General features: G+C 45.7%; 1 protein-coding gene across 1 annotated transcript; it reads right to left on the bottom strand.

Annotated features, from left to right (window-relative positions):
- Positions 1-255: 255 nt before the first annotated feature.
- Positions 256-6,481, bottom strand: ARL11 (ADP ribosylation factor like GTPase 11). Its single transcript, XM_055801635.1, has 2 exons — positions 4,657-6,481; positions 256-1,782 (listed from the first exon to the last, which is right to left on the bottom strand). Exon 1 carries the CDS (start codon positions 6,180-6,182, stop codon positions 5,577-5,579), a length of 606 nt encoding a protein of 201 aa, XP_055657610.1. The 5' UTR covers positions 6,183-6,481; the 3' UTR covers positions 256-1,782; positions 4,657-5,576.
- Positions 6,482-17,185: the final 10,704 nt, after the last annotated feature.

Raw genomic sequence — 17,185 nt, 5'->3', positions numbered from 1 at the left:
CGTGCTGAGTTTGTCCTTGCACTGCAGAAACCAGCGGCTTCCCGGCCGTGCCGTGGTGTGGTTAAAAAGCAAATACTGCTCCTACACCCCAGGCAAAGCAGAGCGTCACTGCAGAGCCGCCCATCACCAAGCAGGTTTTTTGTTTGAGTGAGTGGTTGTGGTCTGTTGAAAAAAACCTAAAACCTCATTGCCACATCCGAATGTGGTTAGCCAGCACAGGCCAAAAAAAAATTAATAAAAATCTGAGACCTAAGGGAGAATTTAAGAACACTTTATTAGCTTCAGGAGATTGTTTCTCATGGCAATTAGCGGCCAAGATGTTGATGGTGCCGGATTGATGTAAAGCACTAGAGCTTTGGAGGTGACGGGTGTCGGACTGGGTTGGAGCAGAGGTTCATGCTTCTGGTCCGGCCGCAGAGAGGCAGGCAGGGGCGTGGGCAGAGGGGGACGCGCTTGCCGCGTCCAGGTTGGTATTGCCTTTCATAGCAGTTGGCTAATTTATTGTTGGGGTTTTTTTTTCCCCTCTCTGCATGAATTTTATACAAATCCCATTGTGTGAAGTATGAGGTGGGGGGGTGTGATATGTTCCCAGCCATGGATGCATTGCTGAGATCCTAACCCGAACACCAGCCTTCACCTGGTATTTTTAATGATACCCAGATGGCAAGCTCAGGGCTGTGGCTCAAGCAAATGCATCATGAAACAGTCAAGTATTGGAACGTTTAGATGAAGGCCAGTTAATTAACCCTTTGAAGGCTGCAACGCCTTGAACTGTAGTTTATCATTTGTCTCAGTCATAATTGCATGCTTGGTGTTTAATACAATTTGGCAACAGTATTAGTTTTTTTGAGAGGTGGTGTCACACGTGGTTTTGCTTCTTGTTTTTTTCTTGGAGGGTTACATGTGATGAATCTTTATAGGTGGTATTTCAGAGTTTTTTTAAGAGGAGGAAATTAATTTACAGCTGTTAGGTGCATTAAAGCACCGATGAAGACATTCCACTGCATTATACAGCCCGTTTCCTAACAAAAGGGTTTTTTTGCAACTTTTTCTTTTTCATGTTGTATTTAAAAAGAAAGCTCTTCTTGGATTTTAAAAAATTCTTATTGACCTTTCTTCCTCCAGGTGTTTCCCAGGTCTCTGGCTACTGCCCTAACACTCCTCTCCCTGCGCCACAGCCGGTCTCACAGCTCCCTCTCATGCACCCCGTGGTTGCCCGTACCCTCTTTAAATAGTTCATTGGCAACCGTTCCTGCCCTTGCCTGCAGCCCTGGGACCGTGTGGTTCCCCTCTGATCTCCGGCCCTTCAGCAAAACCATGGCGAAATTCGTCAGAGAAGCCCCATCAGTAACTGCAGCATGTAGGTCCATCTGAAAACAAAGAAATGGTGCCTAGAGCAGAAATCAGCTAATGCACGAGTAGAAAGCATTTTGTGTCATGGACTGAGCTATGGAAGTTGTGAAGAGACTGGTGGAAAGGTGAATCATCCTTCCTGCAATGGTTTTACCATTGCTTGTGTTTTTCACCAGCTCGCTGCTTTCTTTCTCTCTGCAGGTGGATGAAACCCTTCTTTTCAGGAATTAAAAAATAAATCTGTGCTGCGTTCATAGTAATGAAAAGGGTTTGTTGAAGCTGCTTTAAAAATCATTCCCACAGAAAGGTTAATAAATCAATGAGTAATTAGCTATGTCCTCTCATAAATGGTGTGAAAGATAACTGAAGTGTCTTGGTGCCGTCGAAAGAGTCAGCAGGACCTGGAGGCAGCTCCCACTGCAGTGATCCCTGCCAAGGAGAGAAGGGATGGGAGGTCACGGGGCTGGAGGAGTTGATGGCCCTGGCCAAGAAGGCTGCTCTGACAGCTCCAAGCAAGGGCAGATTCTTACCAGTATGGCTCTTCTCAGTGGAGTGGTGACTGGGAAGAATAATGCACAATTATGGATTCCAGTTACATTGCTGTAAATGTTAATATATACCAGAGTGCCTCTAAAGGTGTTGGGCTGTTGAACCTCCATCCTTGGAAACGTTCAAAACTACTGCACAAGGCTTTGAGCAACCTGATTTCAGCAGGGTTTTGGACTAGATGTCCTTTCCAAACTTTGCTATCCTCTGAGTCGGCCACTTTTACCAATACATTTAGCTCATAGATTCAGATTCAAGACCATGGAAAAGCAGACCACATAAACAACTAAATACTGACCAGGCCAGTTAAAAAGAGCCGATAAAGCTGTAGGAAGCTACTAGCAGAGTCTAGAGGTAGGACGCAAGCTGTAAGAAGAAGGGTGGTGGTGGGGAAAAACAGCAGCAAAACCATTCCCAAGCAATCCTTTTCCTTTCTAAAGAGAGCCAAGTAAATGCTTCTTACTGGGGGGGTGGGGGTGGGTGGGGGGACACGGGACACAAAACCAAAAAGGAAATAAAAAGAAACATCCTGCTGTTCCAAACTTCTCCTTTTGGATTTGAGACAGCCAGCACCAGGGATAGCAAGTGGATGGACTCAGCATGCAGAAAAGCTGCTAAAAAGGGATCTTGAGCAACCAGCGTGGGCTCTGAGGCCAATAACTCAAAGACTACTTTAAATTTCTGAGGAACCTGAAACAAGGAAGTGTCCTAAGGATTTTTCTTTTGCCTGCAACTAAGAGAGAAGCAGTGTTATTTTAGAAATCAGCACAGAGGCTGTGACATCTATCACACACCCAGGAAGATGGAAACTGCCAAGTTTGAGGGTGCCGTCCTGGCTGGAGTCCATAAGCACAGATGTTTAAGACCTTAATACCACTCTGTGTGGCCGAGGCTTTTCTGCAGAATTACCAAGAAAAAGAGGTAACAAACTTCCCCGCCTTGAGCTGGCTTCTTCCTGCAACCCTCCATGTTGCTCCCTCTGAACCAGGCAGGAGTTTTGACACTGGAGCATTTAAGTGCTGTTGGGTGAGCATCCTGCAGGCATTAGATAAGAGCAGTGCAGGGCTCATTAGATTGACTTGTTTATCACCCTTTCCAACGCAGGAGAGAAGAGAAAATAATTAGAAGTAAACTCTGTGTTGCTGTTTCATATTTTATGACCCATCATTGTTTTGACAGTCTCTAACAATGGCATAAATGAGCTGAGCAATGTGACCAAGTGTCTAGCAAAGCCTTGTTCCAGAAAACAAGGATGGTAAATCACATGATGCCCTGGGAGACTGGGGTATTTTGCCAAATTACTGCTTCAAGGGAAGTGAGAACACTTGCAGCAACTGGGATGTTGCTTCATCAGTTTCAGGAATCCAGGGTTCCCGCTGCCACAAACGACCCTTTTTTCCCGCCCTCTTACCTTGCTATTTTAATTTTTAATTGGTGGTATCTACCGAAGTCTGGCAGTTGCCTCTATTTGCTGCCAGAGGAGCCTATTTTTTTCTCTTTAAAGGGCTTAAAAACTACTCACAGGGGGATGGGAAGGCTTCAGTGCCTTTTTTAACCACCAGCAGACAGCCATGTAGAGCCAAATGCATGCATCAAGAGCCAATTATGAGTAAAACATCATCAGGACAACCCTTCAGTCTGTGTTGAGTTTAAACTATTCCTGATCCCCCACCTTAATGTACAATACTCTGCTTCGTACCATGTGAGACACAAGACTGAAACACCAGAAGACTCAGTAAGGAGAGTTTTTTTGGCCTGGCAGCGCAACACAGAGCCTTTTGCATTGTGCCTCTAGGACAGCTGTTCAAAATGGCCAGAGGGGTCCCTGAGACGTGGCTCTTTCATGTACTGGCAACTGGGTTGTACAGATGACCTGAGTTCGTTCCTGTCTGTCTAGGCATTAGCACTTGTGTTGTCTCACAAGAAATGCTTGGCCCAGCTCTGGCAGTCAGATACCTGAAACATGCATCACAGACTTGTGTGTTGTAAGCAAATGATGACCACTTACAACAAGTCAAAGGCAGATCAGCCTGCTTATGTTAACTGCAAAGATTTAAAGACAGGATTTTTGTCCTCCTTACCATGCACGTAAATTTGTCGTGCCATTAATTATATGATTCAGCGCTGTTTAAGTATACTCATAACCATGATCACTTAGGCCGGATCAACACTGGAGAACTATTTTATAGCAGTAATAGTTCTTCTACATTAACACAGCTAAAAAAAAATGTGACTTTTTCCATGGGGAAGGATTTCTTTTATTAAGACCTTCCTCAAATGTCAGATTCTGTTTCTTCATGATCATTTAAGCTCTCTATTCCAGCTGCTGCCTTCTATGAAATGAGTCTAATAACAGCACCAGTAACAGCTGGATGATTTATTCCTTAACAACTGTAAAATGCTCTGGTATGAACAGAAAAGGATTTTGCCATGTATTTCTCCTTGGTGTTTCTTCTTCCTTGAAAGCAACTGACTTCTGCTGCCTGAAAAACTTGTGTCCTTTCTCTCCTGTTAGCCCACCACTTTCATTCATTTCATAATAAAGTAGAAACCACTATGAAATGTCTTAATTTTAACCCTGAATAACAGAATTTTGGGTTCAGGGAGCCCTCATGCAAACACAGGTCTAATGGTAGGTTGAGCAGGATTGGGCAAAGACCGTCAGTGCCACAAGGGACACGTCCCCGTTGTGAGCTGCCAGGGGCATTTCAGCTGCTCCAGATGCAGCTGAGCATGGAAAGCCCTTTCATTACCAACCTGCCTGTGCCCATAGGCGCCCATAGGTACCAAACATTGCCTGTAGAGTCGTCTCATCCAGTTTCAAAAAGTCTGAGAGTCGGGGCTTTGTCTTGGCTGTTCAGGCCACCATAAGGATATTCAGAGGTTGACTGGCCATGCAGATGCATTTCCAAGCTTCCTGGAAATTAGGTTTGTTTTCTTTATATTTAAATATATTCCAAGGAAAATGAGGTACCATTTTCATGAAATCAGTATTTGATAAAAAAAACAAATGGAAAGGAAAGACCCAAAACCAGAAATGTGGGAATTAATACATACACATCCTCAAACCGCATTATGCCATCGAATCCTGGCTTGTTTCCATGACTTGAAGTTTATACCCATAGATGCTGCAATAAAACCAATTAGCTGTTGGCCATTTCAAGCCCTGCGCTTACGCTGCTCCTGTTCAGCCATTCCTTTTAGTGGCTGCCTGCTTTTCCAGTGGATGAACGTATGATTCGAGCTGAGAGAAAAGCGGCAGGAGACACATTCAAACATCCCCCTGGGGACCACGCCATCAGGAAAGCTGCATCTGGGCTGGGAGCTGCAGAAAGAAAACTTCTTCTGTCCCTTGGGCACATCTCTCTTATAATTTATATTGCCCTGGCAAAAAGCATCCCTGCTGAAGCACTGAACATGCACAAAATGGATGAGCAGAGCTGGTGACAGCAGGACAAGCTGCAGCTGGTGATGAGAGTCCAAGAGATGGGGCCAAAAAACGCTCCGCGATGGGAGTTTTGCTTGGAGGTCTTTGTGGTGGGTTTCAGTGGTGAGCAGCTGAGTGTTTCGCAGCACATGCCAGCTGCAGGTCTGCTCATTTTAGGGGGAACCTGGAGGCTGGGATCCTCTGTGACAAACCTGTTGGCAGCGATGAGTGGGAAGGGTCCACTTGAGGATCAGGTTTGCTCTGGACCTTGCCTCCTCCCTGCCGGCCCTGCAAGGGGCTGCTCTTGGGATGGGGAGCTCTGCTTCAGACCGCGTAGCAGCTCTCCCAAGATGGCCAGGGCTTCCTTCAGGCCTTGGCCAGTGTAGGCACTGCAGCCCTGGAGCACCCAGCGGCGCCCTGCCAGCCGCCCCTGCCGCAGCCTCTCCCCCAGCTCGGCAGGAGCCAGCGCTCCTGGCACCTCCTGCTTGTTGGCCAGGAGGAGGACGGGGATGCCAGCCATGCTGGGGTGGCTCAGGGCTTCCTCCAGTGCTGCCATCGCTTCGGGCAGCCGGGCTGTGTCTGTGCTGTCGAGCACGAAGATTAGAGTACTGGTGTCCTCCAGGTAGTGAGGCCAGCTTGCCCGCAGGCTGCCTTGTCCACCAACGTCCCAGAGCGTGAAGGATACATGACAGGGTGTTTGCAGGGACTCCACGTTGAAGCCCACCGTCGGGCAGGTCTCCACAGCCCGGCCACTCTTGAGTTTGTACAGAAGGGTTGATTTGCCAGCAAAGTCAAGCCCCAGCATGACAACTCGAGCATCTCTTTTGCGTTGGCCTTTGGAGATCAGCTTCCCCATTCAAGACGCTCCTGCAACTGTGGCAAAAAAATCGCAGCCCAAAGGAAAGAAAACGTATCGCCTCAATAAAGTCAGCTAATAACAGTGTGCTCAGTCCTGCTTCTCCGAGAGAGAATCTTAGGTTTGGTGAAGAAAGACACAGGCAGCTGGCTTTTGCTTCACTTCGTAGCTAAAATGAGGTGAGAGCTATTATTTATGAGATGTGGAGCAGAGCCAGGGAGCGCCGTTCAAAACAATTTCTATACTCCATCTCTGCTGCTGCTGCTCAGTTCTGTTTTCATTTGTGACCCGAAGTGATCAGTGCAAAAGAGAGCACAATGTTTCACAGGAAGAGGTGGGGAGATGGTGGAGCAAGTTTCCTCCTCACCATGTACAGACATAAATGAGCTTTTGTTCATTGGCTTCTCTAGGGGAAATCCACCCCCGGCAGGGCAGGACAAGGAGGAACCTGGGTTTCAGACCAGGGTTTACTCTGGGAATTTGCTGAATCACAGCTCAAGGGTGTGGATTTAAACATGAGCAACAAGACAACTGACATTTTTTCTGCCAGTCTTATGTTAAAAAGCTCAAACCCAATCTCTGTAGCATCAGCTTTTGCTACCTGTTGCACAGACGGTAATGACAGCAATTTAAAAAATGCACATGAGCATGCTTTCTTAATTTCTCTGAAATATGACTAGTTGTATTTCACCTTCCCTGGGGGTGAAAATCTACAAAATTCTTTACATCAAGGTGTTTGCTACATTTTTACTTTCATAAGTGAAGCAAAGCCAGTCATCTGTGGCTGAGGGGGTAAAAAAGTCCCTTGAAAGAAGGGAAAAATGTTTAACAGGACAGCACCACTTGAACTTTACATGCCGGAGGCAAAAATGTGCTGTTGAAACAGCTCCCAGAGTCACTTGTGCAAGAGCAGATGATGGCAGCCAGGCAGAGCTCCAGCAAAGCCGGTATGTACCTTTTTGTTTGGTTGGGTTTCACTCCTAAAAGGATGCTCAGAGGTGTGCAGAACTGAAAGTGGCTGTAGATCTCACATCGTGGCATTAACACAGAGCTGCTCTCCAGCCACATTTATTTGAGAAGGAAATGTGATTCATCTGCGCTTCCCTGGGACTGCAGGGGACTTCCACACATCTGCGGGAGATGTGTTTTTTCCAGCAATGATCTCCACATGACAGCTCTGTGTCACAAGCCACCGTTGTTGGGAAAGGAGTTCAGCACAGCACATGGAATGGACTGTCTGATTGGCAACCAGGTCGCTGGTGGCCGACAAGAGGCATATTTCTTTCTCTGGGGGCAAGATGTGTCAGTTTTCCATCTTTTAAAGAAAGATGAATGAGAAACAAAACAAAACAAGTAGTCCAGCCCAGACAGGTGGCATGGAATTGCAAGGTGTCCTACCAACCGTGTTTTGCAAGATATTTCTGTGATACATGTCTCTCTTATAGTGAACTCGGAGAGCTGGTTGGCATCAAAAGCCTCCATGAGCTTTGTGCAGCTTGTGGATGTGTAAGACATGTTCACAGAATCACAGAACACCAGGTTGGAAGGGACCTGAAAGATCATCTGCTCCAACCTTTCCTGGCAAAAGCACAGACTAGACAATATGGCCCAGCACCCTGTGCGGCTGAATCTTAAGTGTCCAGTGTTGAGGAATCCACCGCTTCCCTGGGGAGATTATTCCAATGGCTGATTGTCCTCATTGTGAAAAATTTTCCTCTTGTGCCCAATCGGAATCTCCCCTGGAGTAACTTGTACCCATTACCCCTCGTCTTTTCCATGTGACTCCGTGTAAAAAGGGAGCCTCCATCTTCTGTGTAGCCACCCTTCAAATACTGGAACACGGTGATAAACCTTCTTTTCTCAAGGCTGAACAAACCCAGTCCTCTCAGCCTTTCCTCATATGGCAGGCTTCCCAGTCCTTTGATCATCCTTGTGACCCTTCTCTGGACCCTCCTCGGCCTGCCCACAACTTTTTTGTATAGTGGGGACCAAAACTGAACGCAGTATTCCAGGTTTGGCCTGACAAGCGCTGAGTAGAGTGGGATAATGACTTTTTTTATCTCTGCTGGTGATGCCCTTGTTGATGAAACCCAGCATCCTCTTGGCTTTCTTTGGTGCAGCAGCACACCGTTCACACATATTAAGCTGGTCCACCAGGACCTGCAGGTTCCTTTCTACAGAGCTTTCTACAGATCTACAGGTAGATCCCAGCCTGTGCTGCACTCCTGGGTTGTCTTCCCAGAAGCAAGACCTAACATTTGACTTTGTTGAACTTCATAATGTTCTTTTCATCCCATTCTTCCTGCCTATCCAGGTCTTCCTGCAGGGTGGCTCTCCCTTCCAAAGTGTCCACTTCCCCACTCAGTTTGGTATCATTGGTAAGCTTGATAGGTGGTTGTGGTACATATCTGTTTTATCTGACCAGACATTCATAGAACTGTAATTTATTTTAAGTAAACTAAAATATAGATACAGGAAGCAGGGGTGGAGATTCTACAATCTGATGAACAATTGAGTATTTGAAATATGATGTGATGGAATCTTTATCGCATTGATCTCTAACATGTTACAGAAGTAGGCTGCTTCTGTAAAAAAAGAAAAGAAAAAGAAAAAGAAGAAATAATGCCAAAATAAATAATATAACTAGGGTACAGTTTTATTGAAGATTGCTTTCAGGTTTTCTATGGCACAGAACAGACTAATTCATGGGCAAACAGAGGCAACTCTGTATTTTCTTCTTTGTACATTCTCATACTCATAGCTGCAGCCTATTTTCTTTCTTTCTGCCAATTATTCCAAATATGGGGTGCAAACTGCCTACATAGAGTCTGTTCCACTCACAGCTGTGTTATAAAAGAATAGTATTTCCAATAAATAATACATAGGAGCAATTGCAAGTCTGTTTAAGAAAGAATGAAAGAAAAGAAAGTAAAAGCAGATGAGATGAGCTCTGAGTGAGCCTATTGCTGGAACAGAAAGGCCAATACACTAAATAATTCATAAATCATGTTCAAAGACCAGGACAGCTCCTACCCCAGCTACATCTTACATGGGCAGAACAAATTTTCTTGCCTTGTGCTTCATGTCTCTGAATTCACAGGAGCAAAGCCAATGGTCACAAATTCTGTTTATAATTTCATAAATTTCAATTTATTTGTCTGCTGTTTGTTAGGCATGCATTTCCCTATTTCTTAGACATTCATCACAAAAAGCAATAATCAAGACCAGTACTATAGGAGAGAACCCTCCCTCCTCCCCATGCCCTAAAAATTCCAGTAACTGGAATTTTGTCCCAGTAACTATATCCACTGTCAAAGCGCTCTGCCCTCACTTCATGGGGTGCAGACAGGAGGGGTAAAGAGACTTTAAAACTGTAAGAAGTTTGTATTGGGCATAAGGAAGACATTTTTTATGATGAGAGTGGGGAGACCCTGGCACAGGTTGCCCAGAGTAGTTGTGGATGCCCCATCATTGGAAATGTTCAGGGTCAGGTTAGACAGGGCTTTGAGCAGCCTGATCTAGTGAAAAATGTCCTTGTACATGGCAGGGGGGTTGAACTAGATGATCTTGAAAGGTCTCTTCCAACCCAAATCATTCTATGATCCTGTGATTCTATGACCTGCAGTATGACATGAGACACAGGCTTTGGAGAACAAGCCAATAGTTGATAGTTCCCTAAGGAGACCACCTCATTTCAGGGTTAGACCACAATGCTCTTAGCATGGCTGTCAAGGTAGTCTTCATGCCTGTGATGCCATATGCCAAAAGAGGGTGAGCTCTGAAGTAGGTAGGTCTAATTCTAACCAATTCACTGGAAATCGGTGTTAATTATGCAGCAAAGGTGGAGCTGAGTCCATCAGAAGCGCTTCTCAAGAAGGCAATGCCCCTTACTACACAGTACCAAACCACCAGAAGTAACTCTAATGCAAGGCAGAAACTTCCAAGAAAACTGTGCACTGATCCTTCCCTTTTGTAAGTGCAAAATTCCCATTAATGGCCTCACAGGCACTGCGCGGCCACTGCTGCTCTGTCTCTTCCATTAGACACGCAGTAACCTTTGCAATCAAAGAGGTAATTAGAGGCATGTGAAAGCTTAGCTCCCCTTGTCACTGAAACCAAAGGATTATCTTCACTAAGACCATAAGCAATGTTTCATCCTATATAGTTTTCATCTAAAACTGAATTTCTTTGTAGATAGTAAGAGTATAATAAGGGTCATTTCTAAATGACCTCACAAATATCACCCAAAAAATATTCACAATATCTGCATGAATGTCAAGGCACTAAAGGGCCTCACCGGCTCTAACCAGCCTCCCTGGGGGGTCCTTACTGTGTCCTTAGGCAGTGTCCTCAGAAGTGATGCTGTGGAGCTCAGGAGATAGGTGCTTTCCCCCCAGCACACTCCTCCAACAGGCATGCCCCATGCCCCAGAGGGCACATCCCTGTCCAGTGGTGGGAAGAGCCAAGGTGGGGGTCTGATCCAGCCCATGTCACCTTTTTGGAAGGCAGCTCCAGGGAAGACAACCCTCAGCAGAGCCAGGAAATAACAGGAGTAGATCTTAGTCCTTACCACGTGTGTTTGTCCTAATAGCATTTGCTTGGAGCAACAAGAAGATCTCAGCCCAGCAAAGGCAGAGCAGGCCTCACCACCCAGACTTGCTTGTGTCTCTGAGGAAAGACACCAAAGCCACCGCTCACCCAGCCCTGCCATTGTTTCCTGCAGGATCTCCTCACTATATCACACACTATATCCACACACGTGGAAGGACCACTGACAGAGGGGATGTGCAGACTAGCAGCTGGTGAGAAAGCTCGCTGGGAGCTGAAGGAGGCCCTGGACACAGGTGGATGTTGACCTGGAGAGCCCACCTGTCTACCTGCTGCCAGTCATCTTGCAGGGGACTTCTTCCAAGTCTGAACTGTGAGAGCTTCTTGTACACCTGCAGAGGACCACTGGATCTGACCTAGCCAGGATCCCAAACTAAAGCCACAACTAAGCCAAATGCGATGGTTCAGGCTTAGAGAAATTTGGCCTTTCCCTTTTCTGCATCCTGGTCCATTCCTCTTGTTCTGCCCTGCCCTGATTCCCATGCCCACAGAAAACTCACCCAGTGCTCTCCTGCTAACGGACAATGCTGGTTTGCTTGGCATGTGCCTGGGGAGCTACCTGTCCCATCAGGGTCAATGGGTAGCTGTGAAAGCCTGCAGCTGAAGGCAAGCAGCTTCCTTCTGAGACAAAGCCCTGGAGGCTTGAAAGCTGGCTTAGCCTACTCTGAAAGCTACACAAGAACAGCCACAGCCTTTGACATGCCTTAGAAAAGCCTGCCTGTGGTGACATCTCTTGGCAACATATGACTGCTCAAAGCTGTTGACCAACTCCCAGAAGTTCAGCGTGACAAAATTCACACAACAAAATGCACAGCAGATGCTGCCCTTCAGGTGCCCAGCAAGCACTCTGGTGCCTGCAGGGCATTCCTGGTGGGGTTGGAAATAGGACATTGTTGCCACAGTTCAGCTCAACCTGTGGTCTCCATTTTGCCCCTGCTTCTTGGGGCAAACATTTGACGAAGGAAAATGCTTTTTGGTAGCATAACTGGCAGTGGATTTGCTATTATGCTATTGGCTTTGTGCTTGCCTTATCACAGCTAACTCTGCCCAGGAGTGTGTTACTCTAGTTGGACAGCCCAGAAAGTCACCTGCTATGCCCTCACTGATGCCATGTCACAGTTTTCAAAGGTGAAAGCTTGGTCCTCGTTTCTGCTTAGTCCCCGCCTGCCTGGCCTGCTACGACCCCTGTGTTGAAGGCTGACAACCACTAGGTCCCTGCTCAACACGTTTGGATACCATGAAAGGGGCTGGGTGTTTGCTTTCCATTTCAGAGCACCCTGTTGTCAGCGAGGCAGACTAGCTGTTGCCTACCTGTTGCCCAAAGGTGTTTGGCCAGGAGCACTGAACTGGCCGTGGCTAAGGTCTGTGCTTGCTTCTGAGCTCTGCCTTGTAGAACAAACACGTTTCCCCCCATGTCACAGGTTTGGATTTGAAGAATACAGAATGGGAAATCTCAGTCAAACTTTCCCTACATGTGGCTATGGTCTCCAACAGCTTCCTGCTGGTGTTAAATTCAGTGGCACGACAGCTCAGCTTCTTCTGTGGTTGTGCTCAGTGTTCACAGCAGGTTGAATGGATACAATAAGCTGGTCCTCATACCTGAAAATGTCAGAGTGCCCGGAACGTGTCCAAACAGTCTCCATTTGAACTTCTGTGAGCAGTGTTCTCCTCATCGTGACCCACCAGCACTGCCTGAAAGTCAACCATGGCATAGTGTTGTTTGTCCTCAGCCCTCCTGAAAGGACATGGTATACACTCCAGGGTATCTGGAAAAGGTTTGATGCTTTTTTTTTTTGTGATGTTTAGTGAACGTTTCCCTGTTGTTCAATTCCTGTATGCCTCATACAGCTGAAACAGAAAGTTGTTGAGAAGATGTCAGAACCCTGAGGGTCTCAGCCTGTCCCCTTTCTCAGGGAGGTGCCTGATGCCCAGGGCTGGGGCTGTCCCTGCATGCCCCCCATCCTGCCTGCTCCCTGGCTGGGGACAGTGGGACAGGCCCTGGCTGCTAGACCCTACACTGACGCCCTGTTGGGAGCCCTCGTTGCACCCTGACAATGAGGTAGATGTGGAGAAATATGGCACAGAGCAAAGACTTTTCTTTTATGTTCTCAGCTATTACCTGGCAGGTGTTGCAAGAGCTGATGAGGGAAGGAAAAGTACTTACCTTGCTTTGATTTCTATTTGAACTACCATGCATTTTTGTATACAATTATGGAATATTTCTTATAAATATTGGTACTCCAATCTCTGCATTCGTAATTTCCAAAGCTGTTTAGAATTTTACCAGGATGCAGGTCCTCTCTGTAGACTCCTTTATTCAAGTGCCTCCCAAATAGTTTTAGTTTTTCCCACATCAATTAGCAATGCTCTTTACTCTTCCATCTATACCACTGAAATTCTCATTCCAGGATCTTCTTATGTCTTAAATGCACAGATCTCTTCCTCCTCGACTCCTAACATGTCAGCTTTGTCTCCTCAGAGCAATTCAAAACCGAGCTTCTTTGGTTTCCCTATCTATCCCAACACCATCGCTCCCTTTTCTGAGATTATTCATTAGCTCTTCCTCTTACAGTTGGTCTCTAGCCCAGTTTAGGTCATATATTCATCTACCCTACATATTGCATACATTCTATTTTCACCTTAGAAACTAGTTAAAATACAGCTCTGACTATCTTGAAATGCTTTAATCTCAGTTCTTCTGTTATTCTTAATGTTTCCAGTTGAAAAGAAAAAAAAGAGGAAAAAATGGGTACACTTACAAAAATATCCGTGCTACCTGTGCCAAAAAAGGCTTTTACTCATCCTCTCATGTATCCTAGTATTTGTTCCTCCATCTGTTGAATGTAAAAGGTATGAAGCAAGGAGTGGTTTGGATTTATTTTTTATACTGTTCCTTCAGTTGCTCAAAAAGAAGCCCTACAGAGGCTAATGCTGTTTAACCATACTGCCTACCTGCACTATATGTAATATAAGTAATATATATAATTATTACTATATTTATATATTATATAATATAATATAAATATACTATATTTATATTATATTATATTATATTATATTATAAATATTATATATTTATATATTACTAATTATATATATAATTATATATATATACATAATATAGGAAATACCCGTTACTTCTATGGGAAGCAAAAATCACAGCTTGGAAGTATGCTGACAAAGCTCAACCCTCCATATCAGTCTGGAGAAAATCCTGCTTTGCAATATACCAATCCAGTCCCCCTTTAAGGGGACTCATTCCCTCGTTCCAGACCCGCAGGAAGAAATGTGATTAAAATGACAGTGTAAGCACAGACCTGAAAATGCATTTTGTACTACTTGCCAAGTTCCAGAGCAACAGTGGAGCCTCGTTCTCAGTGCTCCTCAGATTCAGGGGTTTTGGATGCAAGGTTTTATTTGTTTTTAGTTTTTGCCTTAGCTTACATGTTTAGGACATTTTTATAACAATAAAGGAAATGTATTGAAAAGATACTGGAGATTATTAACAAGAATGAAAGCTACAAACTGGTCTTTACTACCTTTCTGTCTGGTAAAACAGATGAAAGCAAAGAAAATCTGTGCAAATTCAGAAGTTGCATTTTATCTGGCTGGCCACAGAGTGTCAATGTTACCCTACACATTTCTCAACGCAGAGGCTATCTCCAGCAGAAACTGAAGATGTCGGAGCTCCTGTTTTGACTTCGGGAGGACTCAGGGCCCTCAGGCCTTTGGCACACTTTTGAAGCAGGATCACTTTGAAACGGGTTTTGCTGAACAACAGCTGTACGTATATTTTGTGTACCTGTTCTTTCACATCCATAGAAAGCTGATTGTGAGGACTCCAGAAGAGCTGGAATAAGATGCCAGCTCCAAGCAGGTGACATTTAGCTCCAGATTGTTTTCATACCAGATTTAGCTGGCATCGTACCCTACAGCTCTGCAGTTTCAATGAAAACAGTTACCCAACTGATCGAAAAAAATAATGCTGCATGAGGAGGAGAGAAACACTTTGAAGAATACCCTTCAACAAGTCACTGACAGTTGCCATCAGGATTCTTCACTGTTCGTGGTCACTTACAGAGCTATAGATACTGAACACACTTTTCAATCTACAACTGACAGAATTACAAATTCTCCTAAAATTGGATTTATTTATGACTACACGCACCTTTGTGATCTCTAGTTTCAACAATGTATACCTAGGAATGAAACTGCTGATTCAGGTTGCATTAGAGTTGGGGGTGTAATTCCATGCCAAGCTATTGTCCTTTTCAAATCTCAAATGTTCCCAGTTTGATCATTTGAGAAAAGCACTTCATAGTCACCTGCTACTGTTATTGAAAGAGATGTAAACTGAAACTATGAGTGTAAGAGACAGGAATTAGCATCTAAGCTAATCCACCAAAGTCAGCAACGTTACACACATTACCTATACTGTCTTAAGTAATAATTCCTTTTATTCTATAAAACTTGTCTCTGAATATCATTGTTTTGCCTGGTTGGCCTTTGTAATGCTTTCATAACATTTTCAGTCTGTCATAACCTTTAAGATGGATATAAGGTTTCATATCCCTTTTCCTTCTAGAAAAAATAATGGGGGAAAGTTGTTTTTTTGTTATTGTTGGCTTTTACAAAAGCCAAACTGAAAGCAAAAGAACTAGTTATTTTCAAGATTATAAAATTACTTCTCCTCCATACAGAGCCCTTTTAGCTGTTTCAGCTAATTGTAAAGCTCAGACACAGTACAAACTGCCTGCAACTACTATGTAAGGACTTACTGCATACAGTAAAAACTACCTGGTGAAACTAACAAGAAGAAACTTAAATCTATGTGAATAAAAATCCTGACTGGGGGCTTGTGTTCCAGTACTTGTTAAAACAACTGCATTTCTGTATATTGTAACTAAAGCAGCTCAGTTCTACAGTACTCAATAGGATCAAAGTTCTGTTTACACAGCTCCACCTTTGCACCATTTTCTAGCAACGTCAGGAAAGGCAGTTGCTCTTGACAATTCCTCTGCAGAGCCATAAACACGAGCTGAAAATAAGTGTTGTATATGTTCCCTTTCTGGCTCTTTTAAGGCTTTCCATGGAGGCTCTGATTGACACTTTTCCACCTATCTTCTTATTTATGCTTCTCTTTTGGTTGCTCCAGAATTTGCACAACCTATTCAGCAGTGTCTTCCTTATGCCAGCTAAAGTCACTCAACAGTGCAGTAAGCAGGAACTTGGCAGGGGAACAAAAAAAAAAATATCTTTTTATCCTGGACCTACTGCTGTGCTTTCCTTGCCACATATTCCAGGGCAGAACAACTTCAGCACTACTGATTCCCTCCCAGAGCAACCAATCCACACTTGATTCCTGGGTACTGACAATTAATTGTTTTTTTCCCTTTAATTATAATTTCTTCTTTAAACAGCTTTCCCCTAAACTGACCACCCCCAAAACAGATGGATGCTTCTAGTGGGCTCTACGCTACTTGCTTGATATTTCAGCTCCATCAGCTCCCTACTCACTGCAGACTCCAGCTGCTTTCTGACCCCCTGCACAGTCAGGAAAATAAATACATTTTAAGAAAAGCAGATGCCATTTCCTGGTAATAACGCCGTGTAACAAAAGAGCTCTCTTGGGAGGGCTGGTCTCCAATCTTCCTTTTCCTGGATCCTCCCCCACAGGTCTGTCTCCTACTTGATCTGAAGGTATAGACACGGGCAACTGTAAAGAGACAAGATTGTGTCAATGCTAAATTCTAGCAGGTACTTACATACTGGCTAAAAACCTTTAAATGGAGAGAAGTCTTCTGACACAAGAAGACCGTTAACACTACCCCTAGAGATCCAACTGGTTGCAGATGTTACAGGCGCTAGCCTGAAGCATAACAAGCACAGATCTTGCCGCAGCCCAGCGAGATCCTGCTTGATCGCGCCCAGGACAAGACGGGAAGCCCGGGCTGGCCGCAGCCCCACCTCATTCTCCCCTCGCCTTCACGCCCATGAAGATACGGGGGCAGAAAGGTGCCATCCGGCGGTGCCGCCGCGGGGAGCGCTGCCCGTGCCCTGCGGCCCGGCCCTGCTGCGATCCCACCGAGCAGAAGCAGCCCGCGGGGCCGCCGGCCGGGCCCAACCAGCCACGGAGCACCGCCCCGAGGCCTCACACGGGCCCGCGGCGCGATGGGACGGGGCAACCCGCCGGGCACCACCGAGCGCACCCAAGGCGATGCCTGCGGGGGGCCAGCCGGGGCTGCGCCGCAAAAGCAGCCGCAGCTGAAGGGCCAGGAGGTGCGGGCGAGCCCTGCGGACAGGCCCCCGGCACCACCCGCTCCCCCCTCACGGCGGTGTCAAAGGCCGCCCCGGTGGCGGCTCCACGCGTGAGGAGAGAAGCCCGGCGGGCGGGG

This window comes from Falco peregrinus, chromosome 4 (genome assembly GCF_023634155.1).
Source record: "Falco peregrinus isolate bFalPer1 chromosome 4, bFalPer1.pri, whole genome shotgun sequence".
NCBI lineage: Eukaryota > Metazoa > Chordata > Aves > Falconiformes > Falconidae > Falco > Falco peregrinus.
Note: the sequence above shows the minus strand (reverse complement) of the source record. Positions and strands in the feature narration are given on the sequence as shown.

Excerpts from the sequence above, each read along its gene's own strand:
- ARL11 (XM_055801635.1), bottom strand. The coding sequence starts at position 6,182 with ATGGGGAAGCTGATCTCCAAAGGCCAACGCAAAAGAGATGCTCGAGTT.